The sequence below is a fragment of the Erithacus rubecula genome (genome assembly GCF_903797595.1).
Source record: "Erithacus rubecula genome assembly, chromosome: 4".
NCBI classification, from domain to species: Eukaryota; Metazoa; Chordata; class Aves; order Passeriformes; family Muscicapidae; genus Erithacus; species Erithacus rubecula.
In genome coordinates, this window is record NC_136686.1 from 6649363 (window position 1) to 6674034 (window position 24672).

The following is a 24672-nucleotide window of genomic DNA, read 5'->3' on the forward strand; positions in this document are numbered from 1 at the left end:
AAACCATCCTAACCACACACAGCTTCTGCACCATAGGCTCAGGGACTAAGCAGTAAACTTCTTTTACTTTTAATGTAAGACTTAAAACTGTGGCTAGTGATAGACTGTGACTGTTCTTTCGGTCAACTTAAGCCCACAGAGGTGTACAAACTCAGAAGATAAGGGGCTAATGTGTAAGTCTCAAACAATAACAGCCAGATGGCTGCAAAGCCAACCAAGGATTGTTGGTAACAACACTGTGAGAAAGAACAAGATGTGGCTGGGGAAGGGGCCATGCAGAGGAAAGGCAGCACTTTTCCTGGACAAACACCCTTGATGTAATTTCTGCAGATAAGCACAACGTGGCACAGCACAGGAATGATCTAAAAGTGAAAGAGGACCTCCCATCATTATCTCAAACATCTACTCTGCCTCATGAACTTTGTCTCTCAAGGTAGCAGGTTTTCTTTATCAAGAAAAATTACAAGCCTGTTTTTGTTTAATGGCAATTCTATTGTGATTTTCGATTTTTCATTTTTTTAAGGCAAGAATGATCAGGCACTGGAAAGATCTGCCCGGGGAGGTGGTGGAGTCACCATCCCTGGATGTGTTTAAAAGAAGACTGGTTGTGGCACTCGCTGCCATGGTTAAGTTGAGGTGTTGGGGCGTGGGTTGGACTCGATGATCTTGAAGGTCTCTCCCAGCCTGGTTATTCCGTGATTCTGCCTGTGATGCCGCACAGAGCCGGGGAGCGAGGGGCAGGCGGGACACGGAGCCGGGACACGGGCAGGAGCCGCTCTCGGGCCGCCGAGCTGCGCCAAGCGCCTGTTTCCGTGAAACACAGAATTAACCGGCTCGCGGCGCGCGGGGCGGAGTTTGGTGTGTCCCGTTACCGCCCGCTCGCTCCGTGAGGGCGGCGGCCGCGCGGCCCCGGGACGCGGCCCTGGCGGCCGGAGGGGCCCGTGCTGTGGGGCGGCACCGGGGCTTGGGCTCCCCGGGGCCTCCGGGGCCAGGGGCTGCCCCGTTAACCTCAGTGTTGCCTCCTTGTGTGAAGAGACACTTGGAACAGCCAGCGCCCGAGGTTTGGCACCGGTTCGAAACGGTGTAGAGTCATTGCAAAGCATCCGTGGCGTTCCTTCCGCACATAGCGGCAATAAAACCCGAAAAATAGATATTCACTGAGAAATCACAGGATAAAAACTATGCAGTGTGATGTATAAAGCCACTACACTCTTTCTTCCCAGTTCCGTCCCATCCATTGATGGTTTTCAGAAAAATAAATTTAAGGCAATACTCAGCGTCACATTTTCGGTGAACACTGAGGTTCTGAAAGTCTATTTTTCCTCCAAGCACTTTTACATCCTAGAATTTTACTCCCTACAACTAAGGAGATTTAGGGAAACATAATCGCTTTCCTGCCTCTATGGTGACAGAATTTAGTGTTTGTACTTAACCTGCCTGGAGCCTGCAATTGTGAAATAAATACTGGTTACAAATGGGGATTTTACAGGTAACTTTGAAAATTAGGAATTGCCCTGGGTCAGAGTATTTGGGAGAGAAGCTGGAAGACAACTGTAACAGGGTAATGAAATTTGCTAGTGATCTTTGATTACTTTGATTTTTGATACCAAAAATCTTTATTTTGTACAAGCACAGCATATTTGAGCTAATTCTTTCTACATAATTTCAAAATGGACCACAAATAATATGCAGCATACAGGCGATGATCAGTAACTTTAAGGTCAGATTCTTGCTGAATTCACACGTAAATCTAAAATGTATATGTTTGGTTCCCCCCCACCCCTTGCAATGTTACTTTGTCTCAACTGTGAAAATCAACTCACTTTAGAGTAAAATAAAGTAGGAAATTCCTGGTTTCCTTATAGATGGCTGAACCAGAATCTCAGGAAGGAAACTGTGATAACAGGGGAAAGAATGCAGAGAACTTTAAAATGGACATTCTTTCATGTCTGCGGGAAATGGAAAAATTAACAGGTACATGTCTTTATTAAGAATTATATGGATTTTTTGTACTAAAGACACTGAAGATTTCTTGTATTTATTCTTGTAACTTCTGTGTGATAGAAATGTAATTAAAACACTTATCATCAACTAATGCCCTTGTGTTAATTGTGAAAAAGCATGCAAATAATTTAGGCAGTTCAGATGGCTCAGAATTTAAATCAATAGGTGATGGATGCTTAGTTCAGAGTGTTAGTTAAAAACAGAAATAATACTAAGGTGTTTAATGTACAATTATTAAAATACAGTATTTAAAATGAGACTTAATTCTGAAAAAAGGGTACCTATCACCTCTGAGGCCAGTGTGCTATTGTGAATTCTTGGTAAAATAAAAGAGGAAGTATGTAAGTACATAAGTACATAAGTTTAGCACATAAGTGCTAAAACTATTTGCTCAGCTTTATCAGATACTTATTATTTCGAAATCAATTTCATTACTTAAGTTACTGATTATTTCAAGATCAATTTCATTTCTTAAGTTGTCCTTAAAATATTTCATCTCTTTGTTGCAGTCTCCTTCATCTTACTCCTCATCACCTAACAGAAACTGTAACTGGTCTGAAGGGAGGATTCCTCATACAATATCAATATATTTTAAAACAGTCCCTTGACCCTTTCCATTTGGTTACCTGTTTTGTTGTCATTTATAGGTCAAGTGTTCATCCCTGTTTTGTGAATTACATCACTGTACTTGCATTATTAACTGTTTTGAGACATTTATAAAGAAGTAATTCTAAAAAGTCTATTTAATCTTGAGTAACACTGTAGGCAGCTTCCATTTTATTTTCCAGCCTTCTCTAAGATCTAAACTTATAATAATTTATTTTATTAATTGAATTTATTTATTAAATCAGCCACTGCTTTTTCCTGGCCAGAAAATACTAATACCTGTTGTGTTTGCAGTGCATGTAACCTGTATGACCTATGACTGTGTGAACACCCAGACCAACCCAGACCTGTCCAATGCCATGCAGCGCTTGGAACATGCCTTCCTGATGTGCAGAGAGCAGATAAAGAAGGGCAAGAAGTGCTAATGCAGTTTAGAGGTGAAGGGAAAAAAAAAAAAAAAAAAAAAAAGAAATAAATGGAACTTGGTTATGCTGGCAGAATGACATCCCTTGGGAAATTGCTTAGGTCCTTTTTTCTCCCAGGTGTGGAGGTTGCACAGGAACTGTGGGAAATGGATTGGCTTTTCTCTTGCTAAGAGCTACTTAGTCAATATAACTGGAATTCTTTGAGACCTGAAGAAACTGGGGGCATGGGGAGCAGAGGTACTGTAGAGGACCATCACAGTGGCATTGCACCAGCCTATGCCTGTCAAAGAAAACTGAAGAATTGCTTATTTTCCCAAACGAAACACAGGTAAAATTCTAGAGTTGCAGATAGATTGAGATGGTTTTATTTAGGATTATCATCTAGGTGTTCAATTACATTGTTCTTTTATTTAGATAGATAATCTACGCTTGTTTCATCTTCTTCCATTAGATTTTTGAACTGGTTTCCCCAGAAAGATTGTGTTGTTGTGGCATGAAATAAATTTTTCTTACCATTATAGACTGCAGTGTGTGTGGTGGCATTGCTGCAGAAACTAACCCAACCATGTTACAAAACATACTTCTCTCCATATGTTCTTACTGTGCAATGTTAGAAAAGGACAAAAAAATTTCTTTTTTAGTCAGGATGTGGATTAAGAGCAGCACTTCGTGGCTTGTGGTTATACATAAGTGAGTAATTTGTCAGAGATGGAAGTCAGTGCAATAAGCTTTAAAGATCTTCCCTTTTAACTAGAAAGTAAGTACCATATAGCAAGTCAGAGCACATCCATCTTCTCTGAAGAGGTATTTAATGATTTAAATCACATCTAAATGATCCCTGAATTTTTAGGCTGTGTATTTCTTTGAGAGTGGTTGATCTAAATTCAGACAGAATATTTAACCACTGAAGTAAAGAATACATAGGCAATTTAACTGTTTTTTTTTTTTTTTTTTTTAGTGGCAGTAAGTATTTCTAGAGGTAAAATGGTAAGAACAAACTTTGAATTCTACACTTGACTGTCCCGTGGGTAAGCCTTCAATTCTCCCCAAGATTTTCTTCCCAGATGTGTGATGATTATGAAAGTAAAGTTGGGACAGGCAGTAGTGCTTATTCCTGGAAAAACTACACAGCAAGATATACTTTTATTTTGCTATTTTCCCCTTTATTTATTTATAGGATTGTTATTCACTATCTACCCTATTTCAGCCCCACCAGAGCTTGCAGCAGAGCCCAGATAGTCCACATTGAAACACCTTTATTTCCTGGGTGCACCCATGAATTTGCAGAAAAAAATTAAATGGAATAACAGCCCCATCTAGTGCTCACATAACTGAACCAGTAAACTGGATTGTGAACATCTCTTAACTCCCCAGCACCCATTTTCTGTGATGAGAAGTGGCAGCAATTGTGTGAGTCTAACACTGCAATGCTTTTACCATCCATGGCACAGCAAAATTTACTGCTCCTAGTTATGCACTGCACCTGTTGGCAAGTCAAAATGTTGATGCCCAAGAGTAACCTATCCAAGAGCCATCTAGTGGAGTCATAAATATTCTCAATACTCTGTTTTAGAGTTGCCATTGACAATTTCTTACCAAGAAACAGATGAGACACAGAGCCTCCTGTATCATTCTGATGGTTGAAACTCTATCCTTCTCTCCAGTGTAAAAAAACTGAAAGGGGACTGAAAAAGGGACATTTCTCACATCCATTCTTGACCTTTTCAGAACACATCCTAGAGCTTAGAATATTTTATTATTAGAGTTTAGAACATTTATTTCATTTACTACTACTGCCCTCTAGTTCTTTATTATAGCCCCAACTCAGGGTATCTCAGGAAGCCTCAATAATCCATATGAGCTGTTTTACCTTTTAGCATATTTTCAAAATTTCAGTCCAGATTCTTGCAGCAATTTTTCCTGAAATTGAATCTGTAACAATTCTATTTACACATACTATTAAAATAATGTTCTTTTTTCTGAACAAGAACTGTGTCACATAGGTACTACTGGCATGAAAGTGGCAGTGTATAATTGATTCATTCTAAGGACCTTTGTGGTCCTACTCAAATCACCATTTACAAGTCGACTTAGAGCCAAACATTGAAGAATAATGTACTTGGACATAAGTCAGGAAATACAATGAAGCTGAGTCTTTTCTATCACATCTTAAAACTTTAAGATACTAATTAGTAATCTCATCAGCTGGTGGTATTAAGTCATCAAGATCCATTTTCTGCTCAGTGCATCATTGTCCTGCTCTAGGACTCAAAATTCAGTTATAGCTGCCTTGCTCCACTATTGCAAACAGCACAAAATAGGAACTTCAAGCTACCACTTATTTGACACTGCCTCCAAAATCTTCTCATCTCCATTACACCTGAGGAAGAAGCCCACTGCCACTTGGCTCATGCAGATGATTTTCCCTACAACTCTGAGTATTTCTGAGCATGGACTTTCTCTCTACAGAACCACAGTGGTGCTGAAGGTCATTGGTACCCCACAAAGCCAAACCAGGAGAAAGTAGAATGATGTCTAAGGCCATGGCTTTGAACTCAGGATCTGCAGAGACTCTTTAAAAAAGCCACAAAATATAACAGTCAGACATTGAGAGCTGATTCCACAACCCTTACAGCAAACTGTGTAGCCCAGGCTTTATTCCCAAAGTTTTTTTCCAACAGAAAGTGTTTCACTTCCAAGGGAGTTGTTGCACCTGTGTAATTCTCACATGGCAACAACCCTGTCCAAGACAGAAGCCTACAGTAGACCCATCTCTCCAGACTGTGACTGCCTTGTATTGCAACTATGTTCAAATGAAACAATGCACAAAGACTTACAAAAATGTCTTCCTCCTTTCTTTATCCTCCTCAGAAGTTCACAAGCCACAGGAAGTGTTTTTGCAGCACATTAGCTACTCTGAAAATTCAAAATCCATGGAGCTAAATGTCTTTTTAATAAACCAAACACAACAGAAGCTAAGCTCTCATCTGAAATTATGCTTGAGGCAAACAACCCATATTCTTATTTACATGTACACAAGCACCAACTGCCAAGGGAAATGACCCTTATTATTGAGCACCAAGTGTATATTTTTCCTGGCAAATTCAGCTAACAAGAGCATAAGTGGCCTAGTAAAGGAACAATTTATGCATGGCCCAAGACATCCAAAATGCAATTTTAGTGAGTGCTTTAAACTTTGCTGGAGTTAAGCTGATATTTTCATAATCAGGGAATTGAGGGATGAAGTAGGTTATGTCAGTCACTGGCTTTTGTTTTATGCAAACATTCTTACTAGAGGAAGGACAGAAATAACAAATAGAACTCAATGCCAGGATATTACTTGCATCTCTCCCACATTTTCTCTGTTCATAAAAAATAGATGTACCTCTGTTAACCTAATTCAATCTGACCTACATTTTCACAGAGATTAAAACTCTTTAGCCTGTCAAATCTCTCAAGGAAAGAAAACACCTATTGAACACAGTTCAAGTAGTTTTTACACCACCTTCTGCAGTCACATTTCAGTATTTTTATCTTGCATCTGCTTGTTATGGTGATTTTATCAGCCTCTCCCCAATGTGTCTGAACATTTAGTTCAGAACAAAATTTAAGCCTAAAAATATTTATCCTGCTTAAGAGTTCTTAAAAGGTGCCATTACTTACATTTTCCTCCCCTTAGTGCATTTTATTTTGTCAAAACAGACATTTCTTCATCTTCCAAGTAAAGATTTCTTCAACCAAGCTTTCACTTCACAACTCATTATGAGGTTCCTAATCCCTTGAAATCCAATCAGCTGTAAGCAGTGCAACTCAGGCACCACTAAACCTTTTCCCACCCTCCTTCTCCCCAAGGCAAAGGCAACAGGGTGCAAGGGCCCTTCCTCCCCTTCCCAGAAGCTGGAAGCAAAGGCTTTTTGAGTGCAACAATGCCCTGCACTCTCTCCTTAATTCCTAAAGAGTAACAGGAATATTTGTTTGAGAAACAAATTATCTAAGGTTTGGGTAACGGCAACTGCAAGACAGGAACGTGAGAAACGCTGAACTAGACAATGAAGGACACAAGATATGCACCCATATTCAACAGCTGGAAGCAGACTGATAACACCTGGAAGACAGCCAAGTTTTAGGGAAGAACATAAAAAAAAAAAAAACAAACCAACACTGATACAAGACAGCTTAGTACTTTGCTCATTAACATGAGATGGCACAGGTACAGAGATTTTACTAGTTTGAAATAAGAAAGAGTGGAGAAGTTAGTCAAACATGATTCAGAACAGAAGCTTTGGATAAAGTGGTAGTTACTGCACCAGTGCCCTTCTTGAGTAGGCTCTCAAAACTGGGTTTCTACTGTTTACAGAACACAAAAGCCTAGCAAAACAGATGAGGAAAAAAACATTCCAAGAACTCACTCTACATATCCCAAACTCCTGCCACAAGACAGTACAGTAAAACCCAGCCATTAAATATGATTAGAGCCAGAAGAACAGAGTAACAGTGTAAGTTATAGCTGTTTTGTGATTTCTTTGCAGAAGTTGTTTTTGTATTAACGTATATCCACCTAACCAATGTCAGGTATTATCCAAGAAGACACACCAAAGCAGCAGCTCTCTCTCACATATAAATGCTGAAGCAACAAGATTAAAATAGTGAATTATTTTAAAAGCAAACACGAAAAAACACACTAAACCAGTTTTTTTTGGTAGTTGAAATCACTTTTATTTGTGAGGAACGTCACCCATGCTGCACAGTTTCAAATAGATCTTAACAAGGAAAGCGGAAGTTTGTCCTCCCCATGTCCTGCAGTGAACAGGACTGGCACAGAAAAGAAAAAAACTCACACTTGGGAGGTTTAGCACCAGCATCCAATAAAAAAAGCATTTTATTTCAACTTTAGTTCTTTGGTTGGTTTTTTTTTCCCTTTTCAGTTTGATACCAAAAGAAAAATTGAAAAAAATTCAATACTAGCAAAACAGTGAAATTCTAGGGAAAAAAACTCAAAAACCAAAAAGCCCCACAGTTGCTGTTGAAACTAGGGAGGTTATTCTTTCTGAATCTCGCTCTCTTTCTCTCTTCATGCATCTATCTTGTAGGCGTTCCCTGGATCTCAGCTGCTGGTAAATTTTCTTTTACATTTTGGTATTTCAAATCTTTGCTTTAGTCATCACTGTTGACAATTTATTGCTTGTGTGTTTCTTTGGTGTTACTTTTGAGCTGTACTTTAGGACACCTGTTGAAGAGTCAAATGTTTAAAAAAAGCAGTTTAAATTTCATTTTCTTGATAAATAGACGAGGTGTCAAATGAAAAGAGCCATAACAAGCAGGATAAGCACAACTGGCTCATGTCCATAATCAGGATCTTCCCAAAATAAAATAACTCATCAGCAGATGCTATTACTACACAGACCAGAAAGCTTCCTGGAAAAAAATAAATCAATTATAAAGCAAAACTTACTTTGTGACAAATACAGAGGCAGAGGGGAGAAAGAAGAGAAAAGTAGCATCTTGGTTTGTCTCTACAGCTCTCTCAGAACCTATCACAAATACCAAACCATACAGAAGGAGATGTGGCCAGAATCCTATAAGCAGACACTCTGCCTGCACTGGAAAACAGGAACTGTCCATATTCCTTACCTGAGCGATGGTAGAAGTGCCTGGGGAGCCGGACATTACTCAGCACCACTTTGCTCTGTCACTGGAGCAGGATTTTCAGCAGGTGTTTCAGTTGCCTTTGTCTGAGACACAACAAACTCTTATTATAGGCAAAGGCTGACCTCCACACCCTTCCTCTCTTCAGTGGTACAGCCAGCATAATGTAAGTTTTAAGACAACCAAGAAAACTTAATCTCCAGTAAATATTAAGCTTTAGTGTATTTCCTATTATTGAGTATGACACAGCAGATCCTGTCAAGGGAACACCTAAAGTAGACACTGAATGAGATAATCTTCCCTCATTAAAGTAGAAACTGTGTTTGCAAACAGTTTGCTGAAGTTATCTGGTTCAAATATTCAGGAAATGGATCTAGAGCTTTCAAATCTATCTCTCATGCTATATACAGAGCTGAAGTTTGTGGAAGTGGGAAAACAACTGTTTCCACTGTAAAAATAGTTGTTACAGTCTGACCCCAACTAAGAACCATCCAGAAGCAATCCCTATCCTACTGCTAGTTCCTTTAAAGTTGAGATGCTTACTCTCCAACAGGGTCAGAAGGAGCAGGCAAGGAAACCAGCACATCAGATCTGGCCATCACACTTATCCAGCACATGAATACATTTATTAAAAGCCCACACAGGGCAAAAGGTCTTGGGCATTCACCCCTTTAAAACCTCTGCTATATACAGTCATAAATGGTTTGGGTTGGAAGGGGACCTTGAAGATCTCCTCCATGGGCAGGGACATCTTCCACTATCCCAGGTTACTCAGAGTCCCATCCAGCCTGGCCTGGACCTCTTCCAGGGATGGAGCAACCACAGCTTTTCTGGGCAACCTCTGCCAGTGCCTCACCACCCTCACAGGAGAAATTTTTTTTCCTCCTATCCAATCTAAACCTACTCTTTTTCAATTTTAACTCATTTCCCCTTGTCCTGTCACTCCAAGCCCTTGCAACCATCTTGCCTCATTGTTCCCTTCAGGCACTGGAAGGGCACAGTGAGGTCACCCCAAAGCTTCTGTTCCTCAGGCTGGGCCACCCCAGCTCCTGCAGCCTTTGCTCCCAGGAGAGGTGCCCGTACCTCTTTGCCCTCCTGTGCCGGGGCGCTGGCTGGGCGCGGCCGGCGCCGGTAGTTGTAGGGGCGCCGGTAGCCACGGCGCAGCGGCTGCTGGCCCATGGCGCTGGCCTCGTGATGGTTCTCCTTGTTTTCAGCCTCTCCGGTCGCTGGGGCAGGGCGTGGGCGAGGGGGCCCTCTGGCAGGGGCACAAAGAGGTGTTAAGTATGAAAGAAGCCCAAGAAAGGTTAAACCACAGAACTTTTCACCCAGCAAAACCTGCCATAACCAAGTATCATCCTCAGCCGTTTTGAGTGCTAGCAAACCATCCCTTTGGGGTTTGGCTGGCACATGGTTGGAAGTGAATGACAAGGAAAGTGGTGTCTCTTCACTGCTGAAGCTACATCACCATATTCTGCTGTCTATCCTGCAATGAAGATGCAGTTAGCCCCTTTGAATTGCTGGCTAGCAGAAGAAACAAGGCAGTAGTGGCCACGCAGGCTGATCGCACTGAGTTACCTTTGGCATGGCTACATACCAGCCCAGTCCTACTCCTAATTAATGATGCAGTCCTTGCAATCCTCCTCACTTCTACCTGCTCTCTCTGCCCCATGTTGCCCCTCTAAAGCAATTAGGAAAAGCACTTATCACAGGTGAGCTGGACCTCATTAACACTGGGCTATCAAATCCATGTTCTTGATGTATACAGGAGCATTTCACCTTATCTCTAGTGTAAACTATATTTATAAACTGTTGGAACAGAACCAAAATCCAGTTTAGCTAATCCACAGCTACCTAGTCCGAAAAACCAATTTAGCTTTTCCAAAGGAACCTAACAAAAGTGCCAGTGTCCCTGGATTTAGTGCCTGTAAACAAAAGCAATACCTATGAACTCAAACAGAAACACTGTGCACTGATAGGATGTATCATTCCTCTCATAGGAAAATTACATCAGAAAAATCACAAGTTTCCATTAGTCATGGACAAGTTACTCAGCCTGTGATTCAACCACATGACGTGGTTGCTGGACTTGCTATGGTGCCATCTCTGACTACCCAAAACTAAGGAAGACTTCTAGGAATTAAATTTATTCAGCTTGGATGCCAACAAGCATCAGTAGTATCCCATTTCCCACAGTCCTACATAAAAGAGCAAAATTGAGTATTCATAAACAGAAAAGCTCAAAGTAGAGGTGGAAGGCTTGTGGTTTTAGATCTGGATTCCAAAAGGATGGATGCACTGTGCATAGAACACCAAAGCATTACAATAAAGAACAATCTTGTTATTCCTATCAAATTCAGCTTGTTGCTGCTCTTGCACTTTTATTCACCTTTTACTTTTGTTTTTGAACAGACATGCACATGAAAAATGAGGATAACATTTTCGTAGTTAATCTCCAAGTTCAATTATAGAATTTGACTTTACAACCTACCTGGTAAACAAGGACAATATGATGAGGGGCAATTGAATGAATGGCAGACAAAGCAGCTTCTTAAGGACCTTTAGAAGTCATTTGTCCAACACCCTTCAACTAGATCACATTGGTCAGAGCCCTGTCCAACCTGACCTTGTAAGGGGCATCTACCACCTCTCTGGGCAACCTGTTTCAGTGCTCTACCACACTCACAGTAAAAAAAAAAAAAATCTTCCTTCTATTTTTCTAAATCTTTTAGTTTAAAACTATTACCTCTCAAGCTAACACAACAGGCCCTACTAAAAAATTTATCCCTATCTTTCTTATAAGCCCCATTTAAGTACTGGGCAGTCACCCACCTCAGCCTGCTGGCCAGGCTGCTTCTGCTGCAGCCCAGGACACAAGTGGCTTTCTGGGCTGCACCTCCACATTTACCAACTCACACACAGTTTTCACCCACCAGCACCCCCAGCAGGGTCCCAGATCAAGGATTTGGGTTATTAATGTCCAGGAAAGTATGACTGTTCAGCTGGGAGGACATGAAGTGAGTACTGCAGCTCACTTCAATATGCTGTTCAGTTGTGAGAAGTACTGGGATGCTAAGAATTTTTGCCCTTTCTGGGCCATTATGATTCTGAACATACAAGCAGGTGAAACAAATTTCTCCAAGTAATTAAAATGCTTCTCACTCTCCCTACCATTTGCATAAGTGTTCCCACACTTGGAAGCCTGTACAGAACACAAAAGCATCTGAATAACTGAGCAGAGAACTGTACAGACCTGCGGTAGCGGGGACGGTAGGTAGGATTCCTGTGCACTTGCTGAAGTTGTCCTCCTTCTGTGACTCCATCCTTCATGTCTCCCTCACCACCCTGCTCCCAAAATAAAACACAAGTGTTGTATTTGACAGGCAGTATATTAACCATAACCCTGCATGCAAGCTCTTTTGAGCTTGCATGTACATATCAGTACAGAAACCCCAGAATATTGGGTAAAAAGAAGCAGATTCTCAAAAGGCTTAAATTTGGGCAAACTTAAGATGAGGACAAAACAAGAGCCATCAATGCTGCCCTTTACAGACTAAGAAAATGTTCTTAGAAACACTCTCTCTGATGCATATCAAGTGCATTTCACTGCACAAAATGCACTGCAAGGGGTACACATTATGGAGAGTCAGCTATTGATCAGGATAATTCTGTCTCTGGAAAGCTAAAGCTAAAGATATCACACAAACTTGCCACAGACCACATTCTACACGAAGCCCCATTCCACAGGGAACTCCCACAAAAACAAGAAGAAATTTTAAGATAGAAAAACTCTATTACCTCAAATCCAATACTCTTTCTACAGTCTTTTTCATTTTTCAGACATGCAGTGGTTCTCTTTCCCCTTTAGTTGTTAATTGATAAAGCTGCATGTTTTGGGTGTTTTTTTCCTGGTTTGATTTTTGTTTGTGTTTTAAATGCCACCCATTAGTAATAACTGTTTTATAAAATGTTACATGACTTATAGTTCCTTGTGTATTACTCTTCCCTTAAAAAAGAGGAATTTAACAAGATAGCTAGAAACAGAAGTGCATCTGATGTAGTAGAATGCAAAAGCTATAGCTTCTTGACAGCCCTTAGTAGTATACCCCAAGTTTAACAGGTATCATTCTCATTCTGCACAGCCATTTTTAATCACCATGACAATACACCATTAAAAACCCCACAATCATCTGTGATGTTCTCTCATGTATAAAACTAATACAGATAACTAAATATTCAAAGGAACTATGATATATAGTAGGAACAGGTAATATTTGACAGCAGTCAAGGTATAACAGAGACTCAGAATTCAAAAAAATAACACTTCTCAGTTTATGACAGCTCTGCTTATCCACTTTGCAATACCAATCTGTTCTGCTTTTGTGAAAATGCTTTGTACACCATAACTTAAAAGTTTATTAGACCTATGTTGCATGATCAGAAGTGTCTCAGACAAGTCAGGTGAGAAAGAGTCCTGCCAGCATTGTGTGTGACAGCAGCAATCCAGGGAAATGGAACTCACGCTCCGAGGTGGGCCCCGGCGTCGGCCAAAGTAGCCCCGTCGATAGCGGCGCCGGTCTGCAGCGTAGCGGCTGCCTTCCACGGGGACTCCATTTGGACCTGTGACATTAGCTGCTTCTGCACCCTACAAGGACAAAGGAAAGGCTGCCAGGGTAGTGTGAGAAAAGAACAACCAGCTACAGGGAGAAGATGAAACAGGAAAGACGCTTTTTTGCATAAGTTCCAAGCTACAGTGATTGCTTTCTCCCATACAGGGTAAGAAGGTTTGTTATTCTCAACCCAGAGATATTATCATGAGTTAAAATACTGAACTCCTATCCAATGGGCTCAATTCAGAGGAGGAAGCAAGAAGAAACTAAGACAAAAATAACCCCCAAAAAATGTTCCATTTCCTTATGCTTCTACTTACAATTCTTACAGTTATTAAGTGACCAGACTCCCAGAAAAATTGTTCAGGGCAATAAAGGCCTCAGTTAATTACTGGGCAGGCTGTAGACATCTAATGTTCCCTCAAGTAACAACTGCAGATTCTAGAAGCATAAGGATGCAGTTTCCTAGTAGTTTGGACACATATCTAGAAAAATGCCTTAATGAAGCCTTTAAAAAACAGATTTTCCCCAGAAAAGCTGTATGAATGCCACCAACCAAGTGATTAACACATCAGACAGAGATACCAGAGACAGAGGTGAAGTTCTCTGTTGGACCACACCCTGAGGCTCCATGATCTCTCACCTTCTCTCCCTCCACCACATCAAACTCTACAGTCTCTCCATCGCCAACGCTGCGCAGATACTTCCGTGGATTGTTTTTCTTTATTGCTGTCTTGAAAGGAAGATGCATAAGAATCTTATTTTATGTTAATTATTTTACATATTCATAGCCCCACAGATGAGGGAAGGGCAGTATTTCTCTGCTACAATTCCAACTCTACACACCAGGGCAGTCACCACACTAAGTATTTAAAATAAACAGATGTCTCTTATTTCACAGCCCACCAATACTCAGTTCAAGGTCTCCTCTTTTCTCACTATTTATGAGTTTATAAATCAGTTGCTGCCTCAGGATCTGCTCTGTCCAGCATACTGAATATGGAAATTATCACAAATGTCTGCATGAACAGAGTTCATACTCAGTGTTTGACCTCTCCCAAGCTGTGCCAAAGCAGCTCTAGCAGCAAGTGCAACTCCTGCCTTAAGTCATTAGGAAAGCTGTAGACCATCTAAAGAGAACTCAAGACCCAGAGCATTTCTGTAGAAGCATTAACTACATGGTATCATGGCAAGTTATAGTAACTAGAAAAGAATTACTGTAACTCTGGTGCAACAAGTTAACATTTTATTTCACTGTAAATGAGACCCTGAATATTAGGTGAGTCTATGCTAACACAGGAATAGTACAGAACAGACAAATGCAATCTTAGCCATCTACTGGACAGAAACCCCAAAGTATTACAATACCAGTTATGACTAATAATACTATTATTGTAATATAAAAATAACAACATGGATTGGGATCAAAGCCAGCTGTACACCTCCTAAGACTCACAGGAAACATTCAAACCTCTTGGAGCGATTTTCAGCTACAAACACCTTGCTCATACTCTGTGGAGTATTTCTAGGACTCCACAAAAGGTTGTTAGATAGACAAGCCTTCATTAGGCAAGGCTTCACAAACTGAAATATGCCAGGGAGAAAAGACCAAGACATGCACTGTACAGCCTAATACAGTAGCTATTTTCTTACTGAAAGATTATTATCTTGCATTAGGTTATTTAAGACCAATTCACATTTAGTTTCCTGATGTGAGAACCTTTGGTTAGCAAGAAGGAGGGAGGTGCAGAGAGAAACACACATGGAAACACAGAGCACAAATCCAGCTTAAGAAATGTGATGTAGGGCAGAAACAGAAGAGCCAGTTGTCCTATCTGTCTGCTGACAGTTTTTCAAGAAAAACTATAGAATGACCATCACTGGAGCTGTTACCTTTGCACAGCAACAATATTTAGTTGACAACAGCCCCAAAATATTTCCAACTGAAGGAAAAATTTATTCAGTTTAAAGCTCATCTTGACTAGTCTAGGAAATCTATTTTCTTTGTTGCTGAATACAATCTCTTTTGTGTTTCAGGCAACAGACCAGCATGTCCTTCTAGGCATACCTTTCCCTAAGTCCTGCAGCATCCCTGAACAGCCTACAGAAGGATACAAGAGTGTATATACTCATTACTATCAAAGCAAAGACATCCCAAGAGGTTTGGAGTTTTTAAAACAGAAGCAGGATTCAAGTCAATTTTTCTGGGAATTACTTTAGTAAGCAGAGACTCCACAATTATCTCAAACAACTGTTTACTTTCTGCTGATCTTTTAGTGAAACTGTCTCATTTCTAAAAATTAGATAGAAGTGTTTGCTTTTCCATGCATACTAGTACTAAAACCCTTAATGTGAGGCAAAGTTAATGACTTAGTACTATTTGTACTGAAACAACTAAAATTTGTAAGATTTTTGCTTTGCATGTGACAGATGTCAATAAGCTGTATTTCAAACCCCTTTCCCTGGAAGTGCAGAAGAAGGAAGGACTAACAAATTTCCTTTCAGCAGAGAGCACACTTAAGATTGATGAAGCTCCTCAAATATGCTTCAAAAAGCATAATGGAAGATAAAAGCAACAGTATTCCACATGTTCTGTCCCTAGCTTTATGGGCAGAAACTTCAAGAATCCAGATCTGCAATTGTCAACAGGAGGTAAAGGCTGCAGTAGGCTGGACTTGTTTTATAAAGGCAATCATGACAACTTAGAGTAAATCCTAGAAATCCAAGCAGAAACTATACAACTTTACTACTTCAGCTGCAGATAAACATCGCTGAAATAAGCCTCTAACAAGCCTAAACTCTAATCTTGATGAAAAGACTTTTACTCTGTGCATCCAGAGGGGACAGAGCATTGTTCTCCCTGTTACTGTTTACCAGCATCCTGCAGGCTCCAGCTTCTGATTCAGAAGACAGATGTTTCATATTAACAGACAACACTCAACAACAAAACCTTTACTTTCCCATGGGGAGCACTGATGAACAAGGAGCCAGAAGAGCCTCCTGAGCTAGTTCAGGTTCTTGTTTGAAAGAGTTCTTTCCATATGCTCAAACCATGACATAATCAGCACATCCAGCATTGTCCAGTAACAGCCAAAATTTGTTACACAGATTCCTGGTGCAGGTACTTCAGGCTGTGCATGATCAACACAATCCAGTTAAGTGAACAGAAAGAGATTAACTCCTCCTCACAGCTTGCTGATTTAAACTCCACCTAATTAAATGTAACTGCTCTGGCTGCTGACACTTTTCCAGTTGTTAAATTGCAAGACATACTGCAGCCCATGAGGCAGATGGATCCCTTCTGCTCACAGCACCTGTAGCTGACTGACACAACGCCCTGGACAGCACCTTGCACCAACCAACCAGACAGGGATGCAAGATGAAGAACTGCCTTTCCCAAAAACACTGCCTGGGGCCCCTGCAAGACAAAGGGTTAACTCAAAGCAAGCCATGCATGCCCTAAAAAGAAAAGCATTTTAATCTGTACTAGTTATAAATAGCATCCAATAGCCAGACACCAAGCACTAACCCCCATTTCAATCATGGGATCGGCCTGTGCCCTCCCCGTGCGGATGCATGCAGGGGAGGCAGGGAGAAGCTGTATCTATTCAACTAGGTCAGCCTTATTCTGAAGGGATTAGGAGTGTAATCCAGCCCCTCCCAGGCACGAGGGAGGGGCAGAGCAGGCACTATCAGTGCACAGGAAGCTTGAAGCAGGATGTTTGCTCACAGCATGGATTTGCCTCCCTCGTAGGCCCCATCAGGAGCTCTGGCCAGAAGTCCCAGGCTCTGGGACTGAGCACATCCGTGTAGAGGATGAGGAACATCTGACTGCTGCCAAGTCAGAGCAGCACTAGAAGCATCTACTCTGCCATGCTCAGCCTGCCAAGAAGGTTAATCCGATGCAGGCCTGCACATGATGTGGTATTTCTGAAACAAAGCCAGTTTTGTTCACCCCAAAAAGACTTCTTCAGCCACAGGAGATGGGAAGTGCCCAGCCCTCTCCACACACATACCAGTTCACACTTAGGGGAATAATCTTCTCCACAGGTGAATCATAGAACACAGATAACACTAGCTTTCTGTTGGGGTCTCAGCTGGCAGCCTTCCCAAGCAGAACAGATCCATGTTATTTGTCATCAGCACAACAGCCATTTTCCAGGATATTGTCTCAAGTACCAAGGAAACCTCATTTGTCTTTAAGGCAGCACTGTCTATACAAAACATCTTCCTCTTCCAGAACTGTTCCCACCCTCCTCTGGACACAATCCCATCTGACCACAGATGGGTCAGCATGCCCACAGCACAGGCTGCTAAGGAAGGAAAATCACCATCAAAAATAAGTATATGCATTGACAGTTCTTGTTCTCAAGCCCACCAGCTGAACCAGGAATGTGTACTGTGCACACTTCCCAACGTCACTTTCTCTCATAACAGGCACTAGATTTATCCTGTTCTAGCTTCAGCCAGGTTCAGATAAGGGGTGTACACCCTATGACCCAGAGAAATAGTTACCACTGTTACCACAGTTACCACTAGTTAGTCATCAAGACACAAGAACTAAACTAACTCTCAGTGTTGACTCATCAGCTAAGGATATATGCACACATCCTCATCCACAGTGACCAGCTCTGGGAACAAACTTCCTGGTTTCATTTGATAGAAATACTGTCACTTACATCACAGAGAAAGTTCATGCTTTCTAAGATGACATGAGCCTACAGACATTTTATGTGACAAACTCTAGGGGCAAGCCTGCAGTTTCTGGTGAATGATGCAAAACCAGATCTAAGCCAACTTATGAGTTGACATCAGCGTGGAGACAGCATCCTCTGTCCTGCCATTATTTGTCTGCAACCTGAGAGTCACAGTATAAACTTAGAACAGCCTCCTGACAGCTCAAGGAGAGTTAACCAATAACAAGCCTCTGGGCAAGCTCTCTCTGCTTGGGCACACTTGGCACACAGCCTCCCTCCTCTTCTGCCTAAGAGCAGCTGCCTCATGCAGAAACAGCTGATGGCAACCCAGGCTGGTCAAGAGCCAGACTAGATCACTTTCTCTTCAATACCAGGGAGGGCAGACAGAACAGACCTGCAAGTGAAGAGGGTAAGAAAAAAACAATAGACACAAGGAGCATGAGGAAATAAGGAGAAGGACAGACAACAGCAGCAAGGTTTCACAGAGGAGTCATCTCAAAGGGAGACCACTACACCAAAAAAAAAAAACCCTTTAGTGTTCAAATTACAGTAGACAAAAAAGGTTAAAAAGGGTTAAAATACCTAGGCCTTCATAGGGAAGGAAAACAACCTAATATTTCTCCCTGAAAATTTCAAAATACACATCCACTCAAGTTATCTGCAGAAAATATTCTCAGGAGAAGCCAGGAGAAGGGTGGGTAGCTGTTGCAGGAAGCTGCATTAGAAACCTATCATAGCACACATCTCTAAGCACAATTATTGCTGTCTTACCTGATGAACAAACACATCTTCTTTGGTATCATTTCTGTGAAAAGAAAGTGGAAGTCATAAGAGTTTAGACTAAATACACTTAACTACAAATTCCTAGCTTTTCAAGTGAAACCCTCCTTCTCTCAGCCTGTAGCACATGCCCTGAATTCCATACATTCTGTCTAAGCCTATGCTACCAAAACCCTGCTCTGAACTCCTATGGTCATTTTGCTTGAGAACAGAAAGGACTCCTGGGCCTTCAAATGCGTGAGAGGACAGGGGAGGTTCTCTAATCTTCTGGCAAACATTCAGTGTTTTCTTTTTATGCAGGGCAGAGTTGATGACTGGACTGCTTGTTTTTCACTACTCTAACTCCCCAAAAACACTTCCAGAGGGACTGCAACCTGAGCTGTTACCCCAGAGGTCAAACAAGACTATCATCAGGACTGGCCACAGCTGTTAAGAGAGATCTCCTTTCAGTGAAACTCAAAGCAACCAGGCACAAGAGGTGTTAGGAGAGTCCAAAGGAGGAGGACCCAGACATGAACATGAGGTTTTCTGGATTAGGCCAGACAGGCTTCCACATGCAAAACACAAAGATAAGTCTGAGACCCTGAATCTGTGTTCCCATACAATAAAAAAGAGCCTAAGCCCTGCCATCTGTTCACTCAATTCCTTCTCAGCAAACACAACAGGTGGGTCAAAGAGTTTGTGAATATAATGCATAATCCCAAATTTGTTGTCCTGGATTGAAGCAACATTTGACTTCACATTAGGAAGAAAGCTAACAAGTTATTACCCCATAACCAGGTGAAGGCTCTTACACCAACTACTATTACAGATTTTGAGAGGACTTCCTACTTAAAACTTTTCTTCTAAGCTTATGTAACACTGGATAATAACCTCCAGAGACTGAGATTAATACCACACCACCACTGGCTTCAGATCCATGGATATGGGGTCTTCTACCCCTTTCTGGATTGTCTAACTAACCCAAATCTACCTCATGTGTTAGAGCTCAAGGACTTGCAGAGTGAAATAATTTGTCAGGTATGTTTTTTGGAAGACAGGTGTTCAGCATGCAGCAGTTTCATTCTTAAAAAAAAAAAAAAAAAAATCACACAAGACATTCAAGCCCCTCAACCCCAAAGATATCTCAGCCTTAAAAGCCAGAGTTTCCTCCTATAAATTGGAAGCATGGATCTTCTACACCTAAGGTTGCAGTATGCTCAATCTCACCTACAGCTGATTGTATTCTCAATGCTATTCATATGCTTGTTTGTGCCCAGAGAAGAGGGAAAAAAATCAAAAGATACAAAGAATTTCCATGAAACCCAGGCCTGACATGTATTTTCAGTGAGATACTTTTAGAGAATCTCTATGAGTACCCACAGGAGGTATACTCACCAAGCAGTTAACACTTGAAGTCTACCCAAAAGTATTTCCCCTCACCCTCCTACCTTTCTCAGGCCTTCAAAAAAAGCCAGGCAGTCAGTAAAGAATATGCAGCTCATTAAGAGTGTAATAGAAGTAGTAGAATGAGAAACTGTTGTGAGTTTGACCATTGTTGTTCCCTCTCCATACACATAACCTTTGATTGCAGGCTGAGGCATTTAAGAAAGAGTTTGCTGAGTGCCTGGCCTAAGGTATCAACTTCATGAACTTGTAGTCAGGTCCTGAGGTCTCTGTTGCAATTAGTAACACATGGCCTATCATGTGTACTACAAGTCTTAGTACAGCATAAATACAACTATCAGAATTTAAACATACCTGTTGATAAAGCCATATCCATTTCTGACATTGAACCACTTCACTGTGCCAAGAACTTTGGTGGCTGGAAAGAAAATTAAAGAAGTTAATCTAAAATATAACAAAGTACAATCATGTATATAAATACTTCTACAGTTGCATATGAAGTTGCAACCAGACTTACTCTGCTCCCTTAACACTCAGTGTGCCTTCATCTCCCAGTTCATTCTAATGCAGGAACAAGATGTAGTGCTTTAACGCACTGTTCTTCAGCCAAGGCTTTACCATACAGCACAAAACCTAGCTCTATTTTCAGAATTGATCATCCATTACTTTTTTTATTTCTTATCCCAGAAATGGGCAGTAAAGCTAAAAATCCCACTGCCATTCATCAGTTCTCTTTAGGTTAGTAGCTAGATGTGAAACATAGCTCAAGAAAGCAGTTTAAAATTCCTCTCTTTCACTTACAGTTATCCTTCCTTCTTCCTTGGAAACCAGAACTGCCCAAAGAAGCAGTATCAAGTACTGTGCAACCCTCTTAAGTGCAAAGGCAGTACATCCTTATTCTGGAAAAACTCTTTGTACTGTCAGTATCACAGTAACCAAGTAAGATTCCATGTGACTTTTTTTTTTCAGTACTCCTACTACTAAGATAATCTGATTGCTTCGTTACAAAGTGACTCAACTTCATATTCCGTGACTTTTAGGATCAAGGCAAGCTCCTGTCAGAAAAGTAAAATAGCACCTACTTAGAAGCCACACTGCAGTGTCTTATAGGACCTGGCAAAACCTGTTTCTCCAACTTACAGGAATGTGTAGGAGGAACTCGACAGTGATGGAGGCAGTTCAACCTCTCCTTACCTCACAGCAACCAGATGGACACCACAAAGTTGTACTTTTCAAACATCTAGTAAAAGGAGAGTTTTAGACTCTATAACTTAAGAGCTGTTACTTGTTAACACAGATTGATTACAACTACTAGCAACCTGTGGCAGTACTTGAAAATGGTCTAATCACCTACAGACAACTGCTTGCATACATGTTTTGGGGGTGGTAGGAACCCAAGAGGCAATTAAAAGGAAACAGATGAGAGAATCTCTAGTTTAGAAGTCCAAGCCATTCTGCTAGAGGCAAGAACACACTGTAAAATTGGTACCTTCATCTACTCCACACCTGTATTCTTTTTGAAATATTCACAGGGAGATGACAGAGTCAGCCAGACATTTGGTCTCATGGAGTCTTGCCATTCTCATACACCCCTCAAGTAATAATGTCTGACAGCAGCAGTGCACTGTAGCACTGCTACTGTTATTACTACCAATAACAGGCCCTTTCTCAAGGGAAGTTTTTGGTATTCTTTAATACACTTTTTAGTAGAAAATGTTCTTATTTAGAAGCAGCAAAGTCTTAACATGACTGAGATACTACCTAGAAAAAAGGGACTCTGCCTAGTACAACATACATTCCCAAGAATTCTTGTTTACTGGAACAGGAAAACATTGTTTCAGTGTCCAACACTGGTTCAGTAAACAGTGTTCAGCACTACTTTTTATAGCTGTGCTTTTAGTTCTATAAGGACATCACTACATACAGACACTTCCTGCTACCACAATGGCATGGGCTACGAGAGCTCCCTGCACTCACACAAGTCAACAGGAGGGAATGGGGGAAACACAGAAAGAGTGCCAACAGTACCTGCAGGTTGCAGCCTGTTCTGAGAAACACTGCCACTACCACTGCTTCCCTCAACACCATCCTTTCCCTCCCCTGCAAAACAGCTTTGGAATCTGCTAGCCTACTTGAACCAGATTAGGAAGAAGCCTAGGAAGTATGACAAAAACCCTCAGAGGGCTTAAGAGGCTGAAGAAGCAGAGGCAGTCAAAACTCATTCTGTGGCCAGCTGGCTGCTGCTAAGTGGAGGAGTATGCACACAGTTTAAAAACAACATTGTTCCAGGGAGGATACTCCAATACATTCCCCCTAACAGAGTGTGCTAGAGACATACTATTCCCTGCAGACGTTTACAATCTCCCCTAAGTATCACCGTGGGCCAAAACTCGGGTAACAGTGTGGCACTGAACATCCATGGCACTGTCACTGGTAAGGGTGAGCAGGGAAGTCTGGCCAGGAGGAGGACAAGCCCAGAGGAAAACACAGTAACTAGTTAAACTGATGAGTCACAGAAGGCAGTAGATGTGCTGACGTACATCCCACCAGCAAGTGGAAGCCCACATATTTCTACAAGATGCTGTTCTCTGATGCTATCAGAGGAAACAATCATCAGCCACTCCTACCATGACAAAATAGCCTTTCAACAAGGAGAGCCAAAGCTTCCTGTGACCAGGAGAAAAGAGAAAGTTGAGTAACCTTTACCCATATTCCTAGAAGTCAGACATTTAGAAGCCCCGAGCAAGCATTTGCTTCTAATGGGATCTGTGTAAAAAAAAGGCTTAAGTGAACATAACTACATGAGTGACCATTAACAGGGACCTTTGAGGTGAATTTGAACATTAAGACCATTTTCAATTAGCAATTTTCTCACAATTCCTAATAAAAAGCTTGCCTAGCAATACGGCCAATTTGCAAAACTATCACCACAGTGGTTTTCATTTTCCTGCTAGTTCAGGAAAGACACTTCTACCTTCACTTCTCTCCATCCCTTCTCTCCAAGCAACAGGAAAAGGTGAACAAGGTAAAAACATTACCAGGAATGGAACAAGCCACATTCAGGTAAGAGGCAGCCAGATATGCCAGCAGATACAGATGTGCTGATTCCTGTGTACTAATTACTGACAAATGAGCTAATGGGGAAAAAGAAAGAATCACACAAGCTGTGCATCCAATTTCTGTTTTACTAGAATTCTTCCTAATTCCACGCCAGAGAAATCCTTTAGCTGGCGTTTCTCTCATGCAGCAAGCCCTCAATCTTCCCCTTCTGAAGAGAAGGTCCTGTGTATCCTTAAGGAAATTTGGGACTCTACACTGTAAGTCAGCTTAAACTTTGCTTTTATCAAACCCTCGGAAGTTACACAGTTAGAAACAGTACACCCCTATCGGCAGCAGCCTGCAGATTGAAATCCTGGTCTTTTCAACAGGTTGATCCTATTTAATCACAATAAGAAGGAGTCACACTTGTATGCACCGGGCTTGAGCAGACACGGTACCATGACATTTTGTTTGCCTTTTTACTGATAGTAAAGTAGAAACTAAACCCCGCCCCTCCGAAAAAACCTCAAAACAAACAAAACCCACTAAACCTGGAAGGATTACTAAAGCAGCATTCTTCACGGACAGAAAAGTTGCGCCAAGACTTTAACACCAAGGAGAGGCACACAGGGTTTCCAGCAGCCCTTCCCGGGGCAGACGCCGCCGGCAGGTGCCGGGAAGAGGCTGAGCCGCGCCGCGCTCGCTGTCCCGCACAGCGATGAGGCGCTCCGGGCTCCCGCACAGCGATGAGGCGCTCCGGGCTCCCGCACAGCGATGAGGCGCTCCGGGCTCCCGCACAGCTCCCAGCGCGTCACGGCCGGCGCCGCGCGGCTCCCCCGGCCCCGGCCCGCGCGGGCGGAGGCGGCGGCGGCCCGGCCTGACTCACCGCGGGGGGGGCAGCGCGCCGGGCGGCGGGCGGACCCCCTCCCTGCCCCGCTGCAGGTGCGCCGCCAAGTTGGGAGCGGGGTCCGCTACTCACCCAGCACTTTCTTCGCCGACTCGGCCGCCGCGGTTGTAGCAGCGGCGGCAGCGGGGGCCGCCTCAGCAACAGCCGCACCCGGCGCGGCGGCGCTCTTAGGAGCGGCGTCCGGGGCGGCGGGCGCGGGCGGCGCGGCAGCCGCGGCCGGGACGGGCGGCGCGGCGGGCGCGGGGCTGGCGGCGCTGGTCTCCGGCGCCTCGCTCATGGTGCCGGGCGGAGGTGTTGGGTGCTCGGCCGCGCTCGGTCTTACTGCCCCCAAAATGGCCCCGCCGAAGTTTTAACACAGTCAGCGGGGGCCGGCACGGCACGCGCGCCGTCTCATTAGCATTTAAAGGGGCCGCGCCGGCAGCCAGAGGGAGGTGTCGGGTGCGCGTCCCGTGACGGCGCGGCGCGGCGCGGCACGGCACAGCACGGCACGGCACGGCACGGATGAAAGAATCTACAATATACAACTCATCGCACACAATCTGTAGCTTCTTCGTGAGGGGAAGCGGAGGGACAGG

At 42.5% G+C, this 24672-nt stretch overlaps 2 protein-coding genes across 9 annotated transcripts in view; one reads left to right on the plus strand and one right to left on the minus strand.

The window, feature by feature from the left end:
• The window catches only part of SYCE3 (synaptonemal complex central element protein 3), a 32498-nt gene extending 28943 nt beyond the window's left edge, over positions 1-3555 (plus strand). Inside the window, exons 1-3 of one of the 8 annotated variants that reach the window (XR_013774083.1) lie at positions 89-440; positions 1866-1974; positions 2905-3555. Coding sequence is in view for 1 of the 8 variants with exons in the window: in XM_079304502.1 (XP_079160628.1) it covers positions 1866-1974; positions 2905-3035 (240 nt within the window). In the remaining 7 variants the exon portion in view is untranslated. Of the gene's footprint in view, positions 1-88; positions 441-537; positions 563-771; positions 1072-1265; positions 1303-1865; positions 1975-2904 lie in introns of those variants that run through there. The other 7 variants (XR_013774084.1, XR_013774085.1, XR_013774086.1 and 4 more) reach the window with 7 other exon arrangements.
• A 4341-nt stretch (positions 3556-7896) lies between these two features.
• On the minus strand, positions 7897-24431 carry YBX3 (Y-box binding protein 3). Its single transcript, XM_079303830.1, has 9 exons — positions 24170-24431; positions 20506-20569; positions 18757-18790; positions 13932-14021; positions 13201-13323; positions 11932-12023; positions 9765-9936; positions 8667-8767; positions 7897-8262 (listed from the first exon to the last, which is right to left on the minus strand). Exons 1-8 carry the CDS (start codon positions 24372-24374, stop codon positions 8702-8704), a joined length of 846 nt encoding a protein of 281 aa, XP_079159956.1. The 5' UTR covers positions 24375-24431; the 3' UTR covers positions 7897-8262; positions 8667-8701.
• Positions 24432-24672: the final 241 nt, after the last annotated feature.